Source organism: Kwoniella shivajii, chromosome 1 (assembly GCF_035658355.1).
Source record: "Kwoniella shivajii chromosome 1, complete sequence".
Taxonomy (NCBI): Eukaryota; Fungi; Basidiomycota; class Tremellomycetes; order Tremellales; family Cryptococcaceae; genus Kwoniella; species Kwoniella shivajii.
In genome coordinates this window covers 404,958-423,442 of record NC_085908.1, presented here as the reverse complement: position 1 = coordinate 423,442, position 18,485 = coordinate 404,958, and the positions used below count along the sequence as shown (strand labels likewise).

The 18,485-nt window shown below is 42.1% G+C and overlaps 6 protein-coding genes across 6 annotated transcripts; 2 read left to right on the top strand and 4 right to left on the bottom strand.

Annotated features, from left to right (window-relative positions):
- Positions 1-153: 153 nt before the first annotated feature.
- IL334_000170 (uncharacterized protein) lies at positions 154-993 on the bottom strand (the record flags this gene model as incomplete). The annotated part of the gene is made up of 5 exons (XM_062931956.1): positions 154-189; positions 320-349; positions 417-483; positions 582-695; positions 845-993. The coding sequence occupies 5 exons, from the start codon at positions 991-993 to the stop codon at positions 154-156; spliced, it is 396 nt and encodes a 131-aa protein (XP_062788007.1).
- A 1,954-nt stretch (positions 994-2,947) lies between these two features.
- On the bottom strand, positions 2,948-5,443 carry IL334_000169 (uncharacterized protein; the record flags this gene model as incomplete). Its single annotated transcript, XM_062931955.1, has 9 exons — positions 2,948-2,958; positions 3,027-3,056; positions 3,135-3,183; positions 3,254-3,375; positions 3,449-3,615; positions 3,704-4,026; positions 4,097-4,261; positions 4,345-5,030; positions 5,101-5,443. 9 exons carry the CDS (start codon positions 5,441-5,443, stop codon positions 2,948-2,950), a joined length of 1,896 nt encoding a protein of 631 aa, XP_062788006.1.
- Positions 5,444-6,097: 654 nt separating this feature from the next.
- IL334_000168 (uncharacterized protein) lies at positions 6,098-8,635 on the top strand (the record flags this gene model as incomplete). The annotated part of the gene is made up of 11 exons (XM_062931954.1): positions 6,098-6,212; positions 6,299-6,517; positions 6,597-6,715; positions 6,789-6,912; positions 6,989-7,048; positions 7,134-7,538; positions 7,616-7,756; positions 7,821-7,989; positions 8,101-8,175; positions 8,240-8,314; positions 8,416-8,635. The coding sequence occupies 11 exons, from the start codon at positions 6,098-6,100 to the stop codon at positions 8,633-8,635; spliced, it is 1,722 nt and encodes a 573-aa protein (XP_062788005.1).
- Positions 8,636-9,153: 518 nt separating this feature from the next.
- Positions 9,154-11,711, top strand: IL334_000167 (uncharacterized protein; the record flags this gene model as incomplete). Its single annotated transcript, XM_062931953.1, has 6 exons — positions 9,154-9,796; positions 9,877-9,993; positions 10,057-10,159; positions 10,288-10,518; positions 10,596-10,785; positions 10,857-11,711. The coding sequence occupies 6 exons, from the start codon at positions 9,154-9,156 to the stop codon at positions 11,709-11,711; spliced, it is 2,139 nt and encodes a 712-aa protein (XP_062788004.1).
- Positions 11,712-12,038: 327 nt separating this feature from the next.
- IL334_000166 (uncharacterized protein) lies at positions 12,039-13,298 on the bottom strand (the record flags this gene model as incomplete). The annotated part of the gene is made up of 3 exons (XM_062931952.1): positions 12,039-12,794; positions 12,931-13,045; positions 13,216-13,298. 3 exons carry the CDS (start codon positions 13,296-13,298, stop codon positions 12,039-12,041), a joined length of 954 nt encoding a protein of 317 aa, XP_062788003.1.
- Positions 13,299-14,186: 888 nt separating this feature from the next.
- IL334_000165 (uncharacterized protein) lies at positions 14,187-18,465 on the bottom strand (the record flags this gene model as incomplete). The annotated part of the gene is made up of 6 exons (XM_062931951.1): positions 14,187-14,232; positions 14,303-14,763; positions 14,838-15,468; positions 15,524-16,512; positions 16,564-17,121; positions 17,179-18,465. 6 exons carry the CDS (start codon positions 18,463-18,465, stop codon positions 14,187-14,189), a joined length of 3,972 nt encoding a protein of 1,323 aa, XP_062788002.1.
- Positions 18,466-18,485: the final 20 nt, after the last annotated feature.

Genomic DNA, 18,485 nt, shown 5'->3' with positions numbered 1-18,485 from the left:
AGATTTACTGAATGATTATGCCAAAAAATCTATGCTATGCTATGCCATGCTATGCTAAAGTTGCCCTGATGCGATGCGATGCGGGAAGGTTGATTCTATTGGAAATTGGATGAAAATGTATGTTTTCTTTTGGGAGTAGATTGGAAAAGTCAATTAGAACCTTGCTAATTCACCAAGAGCGATCAAGACCTAACACGACACAAAGATAATCAATATCACATCCTCTTTGAAGCGAGGTAGCTAAGAGAGGCTAGATGGATAAGGGGTAGGATGACCATGGAATGTAAGTAGGGTTTTAAGTTGATTAAAGACGACTCACGATTTGAGCTTCCGGACGACCCATATCGCACTACAATACATGTTTCAGTCAGTATATGATACACACAATTTTGTGGGTCTTTGAAGGTCGGACTCACGGGTCCACCTCTCAATTCACGCCATCTAGCAGAGTACCACACCAGCACTTGTCGTTCTCTCGGCATTCTATAGGACGAGTTTTAGATTTTCAGCTTTTTAAGTTTTTGAAAGAATGGACAGCATCCAATGGATCAATTGGATTGTACAAGGAAAGGGAGACTTACAGAGGTCTTCCACTAAACGAACGTTGTTTCATCAGTGTCATAAAATACTGAACTTCCGATAACCAAGTTCTTAAACCCATCGGACCTTGAACTATAGCCAGAGGTTCTAACAGTCTAGAATTACCAAAACCAAAGCCAAAACAAACAACACGAAAAATCAGTATTTTTACTCTTACTCGTACCCAAATGTCAAGCGAAATTCACAGAGGCATCATGTGGCTGAAGTCTTTTCGCATGATATAATGTACACGCAGTCAACTCACCTGTTTAGTATATCTAAATACGTCTCAGCACTAACAGGCATCATTTTTTGTCTTTCTAATTGCATTTGGATGGTCGCTAATGTCATACTTGCCATTTTCACTTGAGGTCCAGAGAAATGGCCCATTGGTCGAGAAGATGAGAACATCATTTTGGGTTCCGAATCCAAGGTCGATTGGAGATGAAGGAGAAAGCCAAGTGTATAGTTTGGGCTCCTTGAGGTCCAGTATTAAATTCACTACAAGATCTCTTCTGCCTTAGCCTTCTTTGCACAAATAGCGGTGTCGACAATGACTGTTTGGGTGAGTAGTTGATCACCTCCTCTTCGTCGTCTTTTGGACAACCAAGACCTCGGTTACTGTTATCAAATTATCCTCAACTACTTGTATTGAATGAATTCAGCGATAGATGAGTCTCTCGACGTCTTCTACCGAAAAACTCCTGACTATTCTAACTTGTCTTCTTCACGTTGATATCAGGACAAAGGTAAAAAGACAACCTCTTCCTGAGAGAGAAAAGAAGGGTGATAGACGTAATGTATATAATCGAAATCGAATTCGAACGCAAAAGCTGGAGCGAAATTGAAGTTGAAATTGAAATTGAAATTGAACTTGAACTTGAAGTTGTAATAGACCAGATGACAGTTGGACGTTTGAATTCACTTGAGATGTCGAGCTTTTTCAGAGGTCTCTTGGAAAGTCGGAGTCTGAGTCCTTTTAAATTGAGTTTGAAAGATAAAGTTGAAATAAACGAAAGGAAGATCAAATTTTGGTTGGGGTATGATGTATTGATCGATATTTATGGATGATTGATGGATGATCTTTATTCAGCAGCAGCTGCAGCAGGGGGTTTATGGCAATGAGAAGGAAGTAGAACTACAAAAGAAAGGAAATGACACGATCAATCAAACATTGATGGTAGATCATTTGATCATGATCGTGATCGTGCGTTACGATATATATGTATCAAAGGAAGTTGACATTTTCATGTAGGATTTGAGGGCAGACAGGTAGACATGTATGTGACAAGCGAGAAGATCGTATGAATACCTCCTTGAGATTCTCCTTAACCTCCTTACATCCACCCCTCTCACAAGGCGATTCGATCCTCCCTTCCCCTAAGGACCTAGGAGAAACAAGCTCCGCCTAAAACCTCCCATTGTCGAACAGAGAATCTACCCCAGATACAGTACGAGTACAATTGTGTGTCCGCAAGTTGAACGACATGTCAAACATTACAAAGGAAGTCCTGATTGATATACTGATTGTTTCATACATTCCTTTGTGTACTGTACACTATATAATGGCGTACCCCGGATCGACTGAATACGAACAGGTTGAAAGGAATAACCTTTTCTCAAGGAGTTGAAAATGTTAAATGTGAATAACTACCAGTGAAAAAGTGAAAAACCTAAATAAAGGAATGGATCTTCGGTTACAGGAGATGTGATCCTCGGGTCATATTGACATCATGCAGGAAAAATTTTGGGCCCAATCATACAATTATCGATTGGACGAAGATCCCTTTTCTCTCCTGATTAATCCTGATGAATCGACTCCTGGTATACGTTGATGTTCATGATGCCAGCAGTCAGCAGTCAGCAGTCAGCAGTCAGCAGTCAGCAGTCAGCAGTCAGTGCTCAGTGACCTTAACCTTCTGCCACACTGTATCGGTCAATAGCTGAACTGCCATGCACTATACTGTAGCAGTAGAGGGACTGTTTCGTTCCATAACGAAGATTCATTGAACGATATAAACATCCCTTCCTTTAACAAAGGAATTCGGTGAAATGGGATCAACCGAAATTAATGAATCGGTTTAAGGTGCAACTTCCTTTGACAAAGCCACACAGCTCGTAAGTGTGAAACGTACAGAACTCGATCGCTTGCCTAGGTGATTCAATTGCGAAAGGAGTCTGCGCAGACTTGGTTTAAATGAAGATTGCGGAATAACGACACCCCCAACGAGGAATGAAATTCTATGGCATGGTATGAAATACATGTTGAAATGCTAATATAATATAATGCAATAGAAAAATGCTTGAAAATGACAGACAGTGTAAACCCAAGAAGTTATTATGTATATTCGAGAAGGGGAAAAAGCGACTAGGTAATAGCTGGAATACGACAATACATCAGTTATGTTTACGGATGCATTTTATTCCTCAATGAGTATCAAACTTACTGTATTTGGGTCCACCACCTCCCTCAGGCACTATGTGATGGGATCAATAGTCAGCTTCGATCAAGAATGTCTTATCACGACCACACATGCGAAAAGAACAGAATTTACCTGTCCATCTGACATCTTGAGTGGGAGTTTTGATGGAGCAAGTCTTGCACTGTCGCACCAAGACACGTCAATAATCATCGTCCTCTCCAGGTGAGATCAGTGGAATATGATCAACTCACATGGATACAATTTTGTGAATTGATTACAAATTTCTTGCCGGCAGCATCCACCTCTGATCCTTCCGCGTCTGCGTATTCATACACGGCAGCAGGACAGACTCGTCCCAATAAACCGGCATATTCTGGATCGTATCAAAACCAGTCAGCTCACTCCACACGTTTCGGTGACCTGCCTGAAAATACGCCATGACTTACCTGATACATTTGTTTGAGTATGTCTTTCCTTTGCTCCCTGCTCCTCTGGTAATCTCAAATGAACAGGTTGGTTCTCAGCATGATTCGTTCCAGTCAACGAGACTGATGTAAGGATATCAAATGATAATTTTCCATCTGGTGCTGGGTATTCGATAGGTTTCACTTCGCTGTGTCGTCACCACGATATCAGCAACGGTCTCGTCAAGTCCCACTCCAACCAGGCAGAGACTTATTCTCTGAAAAACTGATACTCACCTAGCCTTCTTTGTAACTTCGTAATCCTCCCAATTGTTTCTAAAAGTCCAAGGAACTCTTCCTCTAAGTATCAGACTATCTAAACCAGAGTAGGCCATACCTCCCCATAATCCCAAGGGATTATGGAAAGAAGGTCTCAAGTTTCTAACTTCTTTCAATTCTTTGTATACCCATGAATTTTCAATTGCAGTTGCATAACTCGATAAATCTGCGGGTTTGCTTTCGGTTTCTGACTCTGCTTCAGCTGTAGTGGATGTGATTGACGCAAATGCTGATTCTGCAGCTAGCATACCAGACTTCATGGCGTTGTGAGTACCTTTGATCTGCGATATGCCGGAGGAGTCAGCGATTGTCTGACAAGCGCAAGTCGAAGAAGAACGTCACTCTACCCACCTTTGGTACATTCAAGAAACCGGCTGAACAACCAATCAGAGCTCCACCTGGGAAATGCAATTTTGGTATGGATTGATAACCACCCTCGTTCAACGCTCGTGCTCCATAAGCTATACATTGACCATCTTTCAAGATATTCGCGAAGAAAGGGTGATGTTTCATTCTCTAATACAACAAAGAAAGCGTATCAGTGCCTGCGATTTGACTGACTATTGCGGATCAAGAGATGGAGATGGAGATGTGCTCACTTGGAATTCCTTGTAAGGACTTAAATAAGGATTTTGGTAATCTAATCCAACGACTAAACCTAATGAGACCATATTATCCTCCATGTGGTATAACCAACTTCCACCGTATGTTTTATAATCTAATGGCCATCCTAAAGTATGTACGACTTTGCCGGGTTGATAGACTTCGTCTCTAACTTTCCAAACTTCTTTTATACCTAAACCATATGTTTGAGGATCTTTACCTTCTCTTAAATTAAACTTATTTTGTAATTCTTTTGATAAACTCCCATGTGCACCTTCAGCTATTAAAGTTACTTTTGAATGAAATGCCATTCCTGGTTCATATGAATCTTTTGGTTGACCATTTTTATCTAATCCTACATCACCGGTCACAACACCTTTTACACCTTTACCGTCTTCCGTGTATAATACTTTTGCTCCTGCAAATCCAGGATAAACTTCGACTCCTAATGCTTCAGCTTGTTCACCCAACCAAGCGGTGAACCTAGAAAGTGAAACGATATAATTTCCTTTGTTGTTCATTTGAGGTGGATGTGGCATTGGGAACGATGATTTTTCAGTTAGAAATCGCATACTATCGGAAGTAGCGGCTTGATTCAGTGGTGCGCCGAGTTCTTTCCAGTCTGGTATGAGTTCGTCAAGTGCTTTTGTCTCAATTACCGCGCCAGAGAGGATATGTGCGCCTGATGAAAGACGAAGATGTATATATTAGCCATTTTCCTGCCTGAAACGAATGATATTGAAATGACTCGCCAACTTCTCCACCCTTTTCCAATACGACGACTCTCAACTCATCGCCTCCTTTCTCCTGTTCAAGTTGTTTCAATCTTATAGCAGCTGATAAGCCAGCCGGTCCGCCACCGACAATACAGACGTCAACTTCATCTGTTGCTCTTTCAACAGTATCAGGATCGAATTTAGCTTCTGTCGCGTATCTTCTCCTTGATCTCGATGAGATCGATCGAGGTTGATTGATCGTACCCGGACAAGATGAAGTCGACGCCTTGGAGGATGGGGTGGAAAGTCGTGGTCGGGTGATGGCAAATATCGTCGATCGGGAGGTCAGTAACCTTGGTAAAGGTTTAGGTAGTGACATTATGCTTGATATCTGATGTTAAAGTAAAGTGGGAATGCGCGATTATCAGGAAAGACAAGTTGGAAGAGGGGGAATACTATCGAAGTTGGCTGATGTGATGAACAAGTATGGATCAGACACGCTATTGAATCAGAATTGGAATGGATGGTTGAATAGGAAATATCGAATGTTATCGCTGTTAGAATCAAATCTCACCTGATTGGATGTATTTACAATTAATAATAATAATATAATTTGAGTTTTTTTTCCCATCCGGTAACAAACCGAATCATTCCATAACCGAATACAAAGAAATGTATACCACATGCATGGTTCATTTGGTAATACAAGCTTACCGTCGGCAAGAGAAGAGAATAATAACACAAGGTAATTCAAGCGCGCGTATCAAACATCTCGCCAGACATTTTATATGACACCACCACTTTACAGCGGGCCCACCATGTGTAACACGCGTGGAGATGAGATAGATGGTGGAGGTTGACTTTGTCTCCACGTCCAAGTTAGAACGCGAAGGAGAGATAGGATAGGAGGAGATGAGATGAAGAGTGGGAGAGAGAGAGCGAGACCAAGAAACAAAGGTAGAACGAACCAGTCAATATTTCTTTGATGAGACTCAAGCACACATCTCAGAAGTGCGAACAGATACAAACCAAGATGCCATCCTTGGCTTTCCTTCCCCTCGTATCCCTTCTGGTCTTCGCTTCACCATCTTACGCAGCTGAGGAGAAACCCATCACTCCATCTTCGATTCGTGGATTGAACCCCGCATGTAAGTTACAACCCTCTTTTCTTCCATAAGATCTCGAATCGCCCATCCCTTGGATAGAGGCTTACTTCATATACCGCGAAACGTAGTGTACGATCGATATGAACCTACGCCGGGCGGTATATTTCGATGTTTAGATGGATCCAAAGCGATTCATTATTCAGCTATAAACGATGACTATTGCGATTGTCCGGATGGATCAGACGAGCCTGGAACTTCAGCTTGTTCGAACACTTCGTTTTGGTGTGAGAACAAAGGTCATGTACCTGGACAAGTGCTCAGTAATAGGGTAAATGACGGTATCTGTGGTATGTTCACGTCTGCCCTCTCCTGAACCGTGATTGCAGCAGGTATATTTTGGCTGATTCTATTTTCAATTTGTGATAGACCCGGAATGTTGTGATGGGTCAGATGAATGGGCGACAGGAGCATGTAAAAATACTTGTGAGGAAATAGGAAAGAAACACAGGGAAGAAGAAGAAGCCATACGTAAAACAAGGAAAACAGTATGTCACCATTCAATCTATATCGTCTTATCAATACTTTATCTTGAAGCTGACCATAATATCACATGCTCAGGGAGCAAAGATACGAGGAACATACATTAAATGGGCACAAGGAGAGAAAACACGACTTGAAGCGGAACTGGGTCAGAAAAAAGGACAAGTGGAAGAAAAGGAAAAAGAAGTTGAAAAAGCTAAAGGTGAGAGCATAATGAAAAATCTTGCATATCCAACAGAGGAACTGAGCTGAAACCATTCTGTTGGGAAATATCTCAGTTGCTCTTGAAAAGACTGAAGCCAGAAGCAAAGAAGATTTAGAGAAGAAAAAGAAATCTCGTAAGCCAACATTCATTCCATTGGGTTTATGATAGTCTCTCTTTGGACAAATTCGCTGACTGTATCTGCACCGTTACCCTATTAGCACTATATCAATCTCTTTTAACACATCGAACAACACTTACTAGACTTCAAAATAAATCCAAAAGACTTCAGTCTGAATTAGATAGTTTACATTCTATTTTGGATGAATTATCAAAAGGTTATAATCCGAATTATCAAGATATGGCTGTTAAAGCTGCGGTAGTAGGATATGAAGAATTAACAGGGAAAGCAGTTCCCAAAGAAGGTGATTCACCAGAAGTGAAACCTGATGTCGAAAATATCAAAACCGAACAAGGTCAAGGAGAAGTGAAAGAAAACGAAGAGGAAATCAAAGACTGGGAATTGGATGAATTACAAAGAAAAGATCTGGATAGTTTGCTCTGGGAAAGTGGAGATGATAACGATAATAACGAGGATGACGATGATGAAGAAGAAAATGGTTTATGTGAGTCCACTTCGATCCGTCAATTTGGATGGGGCATCACAGATATCTGACTTCTTCTCTCTTATTCGTTACTTTAGTGTGGAAGATAGACGAATATATCCCTGATTCGTTATACGATTCCTGGGAATCAGTAAGAGATCTAGCTATTGAATGGATGATCAGATTAGGTCTTATAGGAAAGAAAAAGGCTTCAAAAACTACTTCGACTGAGAGACCTCGTGAGCTGGCTCGTCTTGATGTTTTGTTCGATATCTGGCGCATGTGAGCTGATACCTCAAACAGACGTGGCAGCAGCAAGAGAGAAACATCGCAATTTATCCAACGAATTGAACAAACTACATAACGCATTATTCAATACCGAAGAAACGTTGGAAAAGATGGACAAAGAATATGGACCTCAAGCCGAATGGAAGAAATTGGATGGTGTCTGTGTTGACAAAGTCGCTGGCGAGTGAGTAAGATCAACCTACCATTGCACATGCCCGGAATTTTTTTGATCTCTAGGACGTTTTGGGTCGTACTATTGAGAGAACGTTTATTGACTGTTCCTGGAATCGTATAGCTACACCTACGAATTGTGCTTCTTCGGGAAAGCTACTCAGAGATCTAACAAAGATAGTTCATCGAACCATATGGGGTAAGCCAGATCATCACTTGTGCAGAACGCAAAGACGCAAGCTGATATGACAAATTCGCAATAGCACTTTCTTTGAGTGGAATTCAGCTGCTGATCAAGGTAGTTTACCATATTATTCCAAGCAATTATATAAAAACGGGTGAGCTACATTCTGCTATCGAAAGTCGCATTGGAGGAATTCTTCTTGTACTAGTATCTCGGGACGATTGATACTAATGAAATATCATGTTTGACTCACAGTGCAAAATGTTGGAATGGACCGAATCGATCTGTTTTAGTTGATTTGTCGTGTGGAACTCAAAATGTTTTATTATCAATTTCAGAACCTGAAAAATGTGAATACAGATTCAAGGTTACTTCCCCAGCTTTATGTTGGCCGGATCCAATGGGATCAGGAGCTGAAACTACTAAAGGTGGTGATATACCTGTGCAAGGTCAAGATGTCAAAGAGGAATTATAGAGTAATCTGCCTGCCTTTTGTCATCATGGACCAGGATCATCGTGATATGAAGAAGTTGGATTGACAATTTAGAGTTATAACGATCAATGCATTGGTTCTTTCCTTTCCTTTGTCAATGATATGTTCTTGGTATATCACTTCAACGGGCAAAGTCGTTCACCGAGAATACCACTCTACATTCGCCACTGTGCCGATTTAATCACGTGATTTACAACTGAAATCACTTTCCGCGGGAAATCTATTATTAATTTGCCATTTCCAGATATATATTTTTTCGCGTCTTGTATCCTACTGCACAGATGAGTAGATGTAGATTACATCTTGAGAGACATCAAAACCCAACTCAGTTGCATATCCAGGTCACAGTCTGAAGAGCATCACTACTCCCTCTGACCTCCTTCGCCACCACCCGCAAAAACCTCGCTCATCCAATCGAGGGAGGAAAGTCAAATATCAGTTATAGGGGCGGGATTTAGAGATCAGAGATATAAAGATCAAAGGTCGAAAAACGCATCAAAATGACAACTTTAATCACTCCCTTACCTTCATTAGATGATAATAACTTACTGTCATCGATGTTGGATAATCCAATATCATGGGACCAAGGTATACATAGACAATCTACGAAAGAGTTGAATTCATTGAGAATAGTTAAAAATGGACCTCAAAGTCCACCATCATCATTCCAACGATTAATCAACGGGAAACCCTCAACACCAAAATCAGATTCATCACCAGCATCAGACCCAGGATCAGATGGAGAAGATGAAAAGATAGGAATAAATGGTAATGACCAATCATCTGGTTCTCCTTCACAACCGCCACGATCAATTCCCCAACAACAACAACTCACACCTAAACAATCACAATCACAAGCTTCATCTTCCAAACTTCCTCCTCAGCCTACACCTGCATTAACTCCAACATCAACATCTACATCGAGAATATCAGATAGCACGCCCCTTACGACAAAGATAAATCCTGAAGATTTGTATACGATTCCAATAGATTCAATATGGCCTGAACCTATTGCATCGTTGAAAAGACCAGCTGCAGGTTTACATAATCCTTCAATGGCATGTTACGCCAATGCTACTCTACAAGTATTATTACATACTCCTCCGGTGTTGAAAATCGCTATAGAACACGATGAAGCGCGCTGTAAGTAGATCCGTTCAACTGAATCTCACTCTATCATTTTGTCAACTCAGCTGATTGTCGGGATGTTGCTCTCATGGTAGGTTCACGTCATACGAAAAACATGTTTTGCATGTTATGCGAATTGAGAGAAATGGCTATCGGTTCGCATTGGGATACAAGAAGAGCATACATTCCTCATGTACACAATTACCTAAAGTGTGAGTGATATCGCATACAAAAGTATCAGAGCAATACTGACGTCCCAACCGTCGTCGTTTTAGATATTAAAAAAGGTTTCAGCAAAAACAGACAAGAAGATACACATGAATTTTTCAGATTCGTAACGGATGCCTTACAGGTTACTGCTCTGACCGGTCAACCAAAGTGAGTTTTCGTATCGCATGATTTTTAACTATGCGATCACCGGAAGTCTCGACATATGAATTAATTTCAATTTCCTTCAATCTACCTAATCTTGAATTTCGCTTACCTTTGTTTTCGGAAATTCACAGGGATCTACCGGAAAAGATCAAACATTCCTCTTGGGTATATAAAGTGTGGGGTGGGAAAGTTCGTTCTAGGGTAGTCTGTTCAAGATGTAATAAACCGTCAGATACTTTCGATTGGTTCCTTGATTTATCGTTGGATGTCAATAAGGCCGGTCAAAAGAGCATCAAGAATATGATGAATGGATTTACACGAGAAGATAAGCTGGAGGGGGATAATAAATATCACTGCGATAAGTGAGTAGAAGCTCCAGCATATCCTGTGATCGATCAATGACTTTGTGTGAATACTAACAGCTTCCTTTATCTCCCAGCTGTAAAGCCAAAGCGAACGCTACCAAAACCTTCAAGATCGACCAAGCGCCACCGATCCTTACTTTACATCTTAAACGATTCAGCGTAGACTACAACTCTTACAGTGGCAGAGCTAGAGCCAATAAATTCAATGGTCCTATTGAATACAGCGAGTTCCTGGATATCGCACCCTATATGGTTGATCCAAAGGTAAGTCAGCTGTCTCTATTCAGTGCTCTCTCTCTAGATGATCAACTGATGGGAGAACCTGATATTACTAGGCCGGTGGAACGACTTATCGTCTATTTGGAGTAACATGCCATCGAGGAGTCGAACTTCGATTCGGACATTATACATCTTACGTCAAGGGACCTCATGGACAATGGTATGAAGCCGATGACGATGATATGACACCCGTCAAACTGTCTCAGGTATTAGGAGACAAGACAGCCTATCTACTGAGCTACATCAGAGTATCAGATGGATCAATGCCCACTCCAACTTCCACGCAGAAGACCAATGGATCAACAGATGGTCACTTGCCGTCGCCTACTACCCCAAAAATTGGTGATAAGAGATCGAGGCAAGATGGAGAGGAAGACATTGAAGAGGAAGAAGTGGAAGAGAAGGAGGTGAACATTCTCAAGCCGAGAAAGTCCATAAACGGCTTCATTGAATCTCAAAAGCCTATGACTATACGTAAAAGTACCCCACCTCAGTCACGACCGTCGACATCACAGCAAGGACAAGAAGAGAAAGATCTATCACTGCCACCACCACTACCAACGCCTACCAAGTTCGGTTCTTTACTTCCACCTAAACAGACATCCTCATCCCCGAAGATTTATGCACCTAAACCTATCCCTCCCAATCAATTTTATAACCACTCCACTAAATCTCCAATATCACGTCCACCTCATCCTCGTCCAGATTCATCATCCATATCCTCCCAATCTAATTCGGTTAAGATGAGCAAGAAAGATCTCAAGAAAATGGCGAGATTTGAGAAGAAGAATAAGAAGAAATTGGGATCATCACATAGTCACGGACATGGAAATGGAAATCCTTATAAAGCCGCAACACTCGGCAGTAAAGAGTCAAAAACAAAATGGGGAAAGATGAAAGGCAGATCATGATTGAATCGCAGACATCAGATGGGTTGTATTGGACGAAAAGTAGTGATTCGACTTGGGGTCATCGGATAGGTGTCGTTCGCCAGCGATGGAAGTTGGCAGTTGCCTGAGAAAGATGAATAATCGATCCTTCACACATGTGGTACAGTGCATCATTGACTCCGTCAAAGGGTATCATGTAGGCGGTTAGCTGACAATGCATTCTGTAACATGATCCACATTTAACAAAACTGCCGACATGGTGACTTTTCGAAAATACCATTGGTTGTGATTGTCTGATCCATAAGAAACGACGTTTCAAGCAGGCGAAAAATACAGAGAATACCTTTTTTATCTACTTCTTTGAGGATTTAATCTAACCCACCAACCAGTTTCTCTCAAAGCTTCAATGATATATTCACTTACTATCATAGCTGTTTGATTAATCTCTAAATTTTCAGTGTTCACTTCATATTCACCTAATAAACCTTTTTCTTTCAGATCAATTTTGTTATCAATAATTTTTACTGATGATGATGATGATGCTGATAATAAGGATCCACTTCCAGCAGATTTCGTTCCACCCGAAGCGTAAAATCTGCCTAATTCCTCTTCCATGCGTAATTCGTACAAGGTACTTTCATCGATTATCTTCCCTTTTTTCGTATTATTTTCGTTTGGACTTGAATCGTTCCCTTCATCACGCCCATTTCCATTTCCATTTCCATTTCCATTTCTACTTGCATTCCCACGTCTGTTCTCGTTCGTTATCTCTCGTAGAGTATTAACGCGATTGCCGCTGGCAATACTCGATGAGGATGGAGAGGATCCATTACCATCACCTTTCAATCTGTAGCTGGAAGTATGGGTAGAATTCAAATTCAAATTAGATTGGATCCTCGAAGATGATCTTAATCTATTCAGATTCGTTTCAGTTGAACACGTTAAGATTATATGAATCAAAGGTAAACTTGATAAATGTGAATGTAAAACCGATAACCTTCTTGGTGTAGCGCATAAATGTGATGTTATGATATATATGGGTGGCTGTTGATTCAAAGAAGATGACGGTGGATTATTTCCTAGGTTGTTAAGTAATGTTTGAAGCTTTCAAAGGAGAAGAGGGAGAGGGAGACAAACAAACAAACAAACAAACAAAACAATGAGAATTAGTATAGTATAATAATCATTGTCATACGGGAAATGAGACCAAGACAATTGAAAGAGCGAAAACAGAACTTACTAAACTTTTCTTCATTTCCATCCATCTATCCGTATCTTTTTCCCTATCTATCAAAGGATCAATAACAGCTCTGAGAGAATGATATTCAAGTAATTTCGCGTTTGGCATGATTTTCCTGATCTCCCACAAGGCGACGAAGCGGTAAGTCAATCAGCAATCATCCCTAAAATCACCCCCCCCCCAAAATGGACGTTTTCTTGATGGCAAAGTACCGATTTTGGAGAAGGAAAAAGCATGATAACAAGAGAGTTACAACTAAAACTCAGAGTTACAACTAAAACTCACAATAACTCTTTCGCTACACTTGATTTACCAACTCCTGGATAACCATTAAGTAGAATAAGTACGCCCGGATTAGGTGTAGCCATCTTGTTGTTCCTTCTTTGGTGAAATCGAACCCGGCTTGGTAGTGAGTCACGGGTAATAGTGTTATTTCTATTCTAATGGTGAATGATTGTATTCATAAAGTTGTAAACCAACCAGGGATGGTGATAATGGTATCAATCAACTTTCAGATAATCAACTCAGATTCGTATTCGTGGTGATGCCGATCGTAAGTCACTTTCCAAATCAATGATCCCACAGTGACTAACTTATATATACCTGGGAATAAATATTGTTAATGTGAATCAGGTCATAAACTTTATATGTAAAGTTTCTTTAAGCTTAACTTTATCTACTTCTCTGCAATAAACATTACTTGGTTCGCCATCAGATCTTGCTGTAGTCCAGTCTTGAAATACACAGTTTCATATTTGCAGCCAGAATAGAGGAGGCATCGCTAGTTCCGAAAAGGTATACACTCTATCAAACTTCAAACTTCTGCGCCGTGCTAAAGTACTGGTGTAAAGTTAAGTGGTCAGTCGTCTTGATACTCATACCTATCTTGTTGTTCCAATTATGCATGACTATGCTGGTCGCCCAGTGTTCTTCGAGAATCATTGTCTATGTAGTGACATATCGTATATTGAGGATCTATCTCGAAGGAAGAACTGAAACTGATTGAAGATCGTAAAAGTCCGCCCCAGCATGATCGGATATGGCGTAAGTGGGGGGATCTCGAGATCAACCAACCTATCTGGTCTCATCGTGATCTAGGAACCTTCTTGCGCCCTGGATTGTAAATGATAGATAAGATGGATTTTAAACAACCGTTTCAATCTGAATCATCGATACATATATCATATCCACTTGTACAAGCAACATAAAGGGTTATAAATATGCGGGGTATATCATAAACAGTTGTGATATGCTAACTAAGGTGCTCGATCCGGTAGTTGTTTTTCGTATAATCTGAGTAATCTATTCGGTCGTGCACTCCGCATCAGTGGTATACTCTACCGCTGGTAGTCAGAGCGAAGACAAGACTCACAAATCCATACCATCTTCTAATGGAGCGGTGACACCTTTATGGATTGCTACTGGTAGTTGTTGTGAGAATTCGTTGATTCTAGGTAACAATTCCACGGCTTGTCTAGTACCTTCACCTAATAGTTTTAGTCTTGGTACAGGTAATGGCTTTTGACCTTCTGATCTATCCTTGAAAGTCAATTGATCATTCTCTCCCCACGGTTCGCCATCATTCTGGATGTAGTCTTGATCAAATCTGATTGTCGAAGTGTTTCGTCGCGGTGGCAAATCATCCCCTCTTCGTTTAGCCTTGGTGATCTGTTCTTGTTCTAAACCTTTTGTAAACGCGTCAAATGTCTTGTAGGCCTGTTCGAAGAAATATGGTAAGATTGAGAAATCTCCATCACCTTCACCCCAAATTAAGTCGAAATCGTATAACAAAACAGATGGTCTTGGCTCTTCGATAGAACTCATTGTCATGGTCTATACATTTGCAACAAAAGCTGTCAGTCAAGAAGAAAACGTGGGAAAAAATGATGTCGAATGCATTGACTCACCATTGACGGTAATTTGGCGATTTCTCTTCGGCCATGTTTCGAAGCCGACTCAATCATTTCTTTGACTATTCTCATTACCGCTGCGTCTCTCAATGCTTTGGGGCCATCGCTTGTTTCCCATATCACGTATGAGACCAATAAACTGAGATCTCGAAGTGGCAAGTCTTCCCGTGACAGTCTCCTCTTGAGATCCGCTTCGATCTTTCCAATCATAAATCTGTAAAAGTCTCCTCTTTGATCATCGGTCATTGGGCTGTTGAATATACCCAATTCTATCCCACCTAGATCGAATTTCATAGTCTGAGACGTTCGTACATGCGGTGAGGACGGAAGAGATTGTCCGGCTTTTCTTGCTGTATTTAGGATAGCGGCTGTCATAGGGGATGGTTCGGTTGATTTACGAAGTTTAGTGGACTTGAATGTGTTGGATCGTTGTGATGCCACACGCTCTTGAGAATCAAAAGTATTTGTGATTGAGTAGACTTTATTCAACAGAGATGGGATGGCAAGTAATCGGATCACAGAACGGAAAACACCCGTTTGCACAGTAAAGGCAAGAATGACTTGAGAGTTCGGGTCTTCGTTGAAAGCCATCCAATTGTCTTCTAATCTCACGTTTGCTGGTTCCAAGCTGAATCAGACCGATCAGCAAGTCACCCTTTCACGACGACATGCAGTGCACTTACTGGAACACTATGACCCTCAGATCTTGTAGGTAAAGAGCACCCGTTAGATCCCCTGCGTCAATCGCCATGCTCAGTACAGTCGGAACTGAGTGTGAAGCAGCTCGAGATGATTGTCGATTGGTATGGAAGTTGATGCGTTCGCTCTTTATCTCGCCAGAAATATCACCCATTGCCGTAAACTGGGTTACGCCAATGTCTAAGTCTACTTCGGTAACTTCGCCGTTGGACAGGGTGCGAAGAACGACAGGTGTTAATTCCAGCTTGGCATTTGTTACTCCCACGTTGGCATCGAAGTCGATACTTCTAAATCTGACCAAAGCGACAATGGCGAGCTTTTCATGACTTGGTGCTGGCGCAAGAATTGGGGCGGACGTAGTGGCCGCCTCTACAATAGCAGACTTCGGAGGTAAATCCAGTGGAGGTGCAGAGTCGACCCATACAGCAGCGAAAACTAACCAAGCACTGAATTGATCCAATCTGAATTGACCAGAAAGCTGAGTATCGAGAACTATTGACAGACCTTTTTGATGACCACTTCCATCTTCAGGTCGATACGCGACGGAGAAAGCCATATCTTTGGCACCCGCCTCGATACAACTTCTGCCTTCTTCAGCAAACTCGTGACGGAGATAAGCAGTAACACCGGATATAGTACCAGCAACAGCTGTAACGCCTTCTCTACCGATAGTCGTGTTGGCAAGGAATCCACCACTCTCCCATTTCAGATCAACATAGGCATTCGAGTCAGGAGCACAGGATAATCGTAATCTGGACCTGTCGATACGAAGGGTAAATCGTAATTTGATTCTCTGGGCAGGTGTTTTCGCCACGACCCGAGCCGCCTGTTGACTTGCAGGGGTTGGGGGAAGGTCTAAGTCAGGTGGCTGAGAGAGTGCTGCATACGACACCTTGCGCTTCGCTCGACTTTCCATGCGATTTACAACTTGCACGAAGAAAGGCAAAATCGATGGTCTGAGGAGATTGCGACTCTCATGAACAGCCTGTCTGGTCAGCGATGTTCATAGAAAGATAGCACTCACAGCGTTGAACAGAAGTACGGCATCGCTCTCCTCGCTATCGTCTGAGATCGCATCATTGCCCTTTGGCCCCGTATAATCCATCCACAGCGACACAGTGGGGAGGACAACAGTATCATGCCAGTGTCGTCCTCTCTTCAGGTCCGCGTTCATCATCCTCCGATCACTATCAGAGACTTCTCGATGAAGTTCCACGATTCCACTATTAAACGTATATGACATTCTTACTGAGATTTGTTGAGATGGACGAGCGGTGATAGGGGACGCTGAATCATCGTATTTCGAGGAAACAGATTCGTGAGGGTATTTGGCCATTTCGGATTTGTACTGTGCTTCGAGGTTGGAAATACGCTCTTTCCCATGATGGAACAGGTCGATAAGTTTGTATATCCCATCTGCTATGTCAGGTGAAAGTGACAATTTGAAGTCGGTAGCAGAACAATGAGCGGAAAGCTGCCACGTGTCAGGAGTAGAAGACATTTGACATTCCATATCGATTGAAGGGAGATTCATGCAGTTTACGGTTTCATGGAATTCAGCCGTGAAATGTTCAGGAATACTCTGATCGAATCTGAGCGGTTAGCTATATCTAGACTATCGTAAAACTCACTCTCTAACAAACTGTAAAGCCATGTTTTGTACATTGAATCTCGCAGTTTCATTTCGTCTATTCTGAAAACTAATCATTCGGATTGAATACAGCAAAGCGGGGATATCGCTATGTACACTGTCACCGACAGCAGCTCCTTCCACTAGGGGCATAGCTATACCAATACCCGAAATCTCCACAAAAACCAGTCGGTTGGCGAACCAAGATACATCGGAATGTTCTACCCTTTCGGCTGATTCTAATCGCTTGAGTACTTTATTGGTGTGAGATTTGACCTCTGCTACCTCTTCAGAGCGATGATCGCGTAGTACATGAAGATCGGACATCCAGCTTCTCAGAAGATCTGCTAATTCACTCATAGCTTCGGGATGCATCACTGTGTGAACTCGACTGAGACTGATATTGAGTTTCGACGTGGAACGAGCTGTTGCTGGAACCTCTTGTATTTCCGCATCCAAAACCATGTAAGCAGTTTGATGTGTACGTATAGGCCCGGTGTCATCTGAGAGTGCTTGAGAGCCAAGATGGCCGAGTGACAGACCAAAATGATCGACCTTTGCTCGCCATCGGAGTGCTGTTTCTTCGGTGTCCTGGTTAGTCGCTCTGCCTTTGACAGCCAAAGCTTCAAACAAAAGCGTTGTTGCCACATCATCCGCTCGAAGACCTAACCTTAACCCAGATATGCCAATGTGGACATCGAAGAGCAGAGGCGAATCTTGCTTGACGTGAAAGGTGGGTGTTGATTCGATAGAGGCTGCCGATAAACCCTTTGCGTGTCGTTTGGAGATGGCATCGGCAACATCACTTCGCCAATCACTAACTAATTGACCAATATCTGCCGCTAATTGTTGGTACAGGGATAGCAATCGATCTAATACCACAGGCTTCAGTATCCCGGTGAAGAAGCCCAATTCAATATTGGCCAGCAGATGTGGGCGGCCAATCTTCGACTGTATGCTTCCTATTATTGAAATGGAGGGAAGTCGTAGCGCAGATGAATCGGTAGCCTTCTGCTTACGCATCGATGCATATGCCCCTATCACATGAGGTGCGGTCTTTAGAGCAAAGCGGCAGTCGCTGTTGTCGCCTTGTCGTGACCCGTAGAGCTTCCCGATATCCCACCGAAGCCACAGAGCCTTGGCCGCTCGGATTTGTAGTTGCAAAGCTTCAACAGCAATATCCACGGATACTAGAGCGCTCACAGTGTTGGGCACCCTCGTTGACGTAGTTTGTGCGGTTTTCGAATTGAAGACCGTTTGAAGGTCGCGAATGGTCGAAGCATATAGGCTGCTCATCAGCAATAAACCAGAACAGC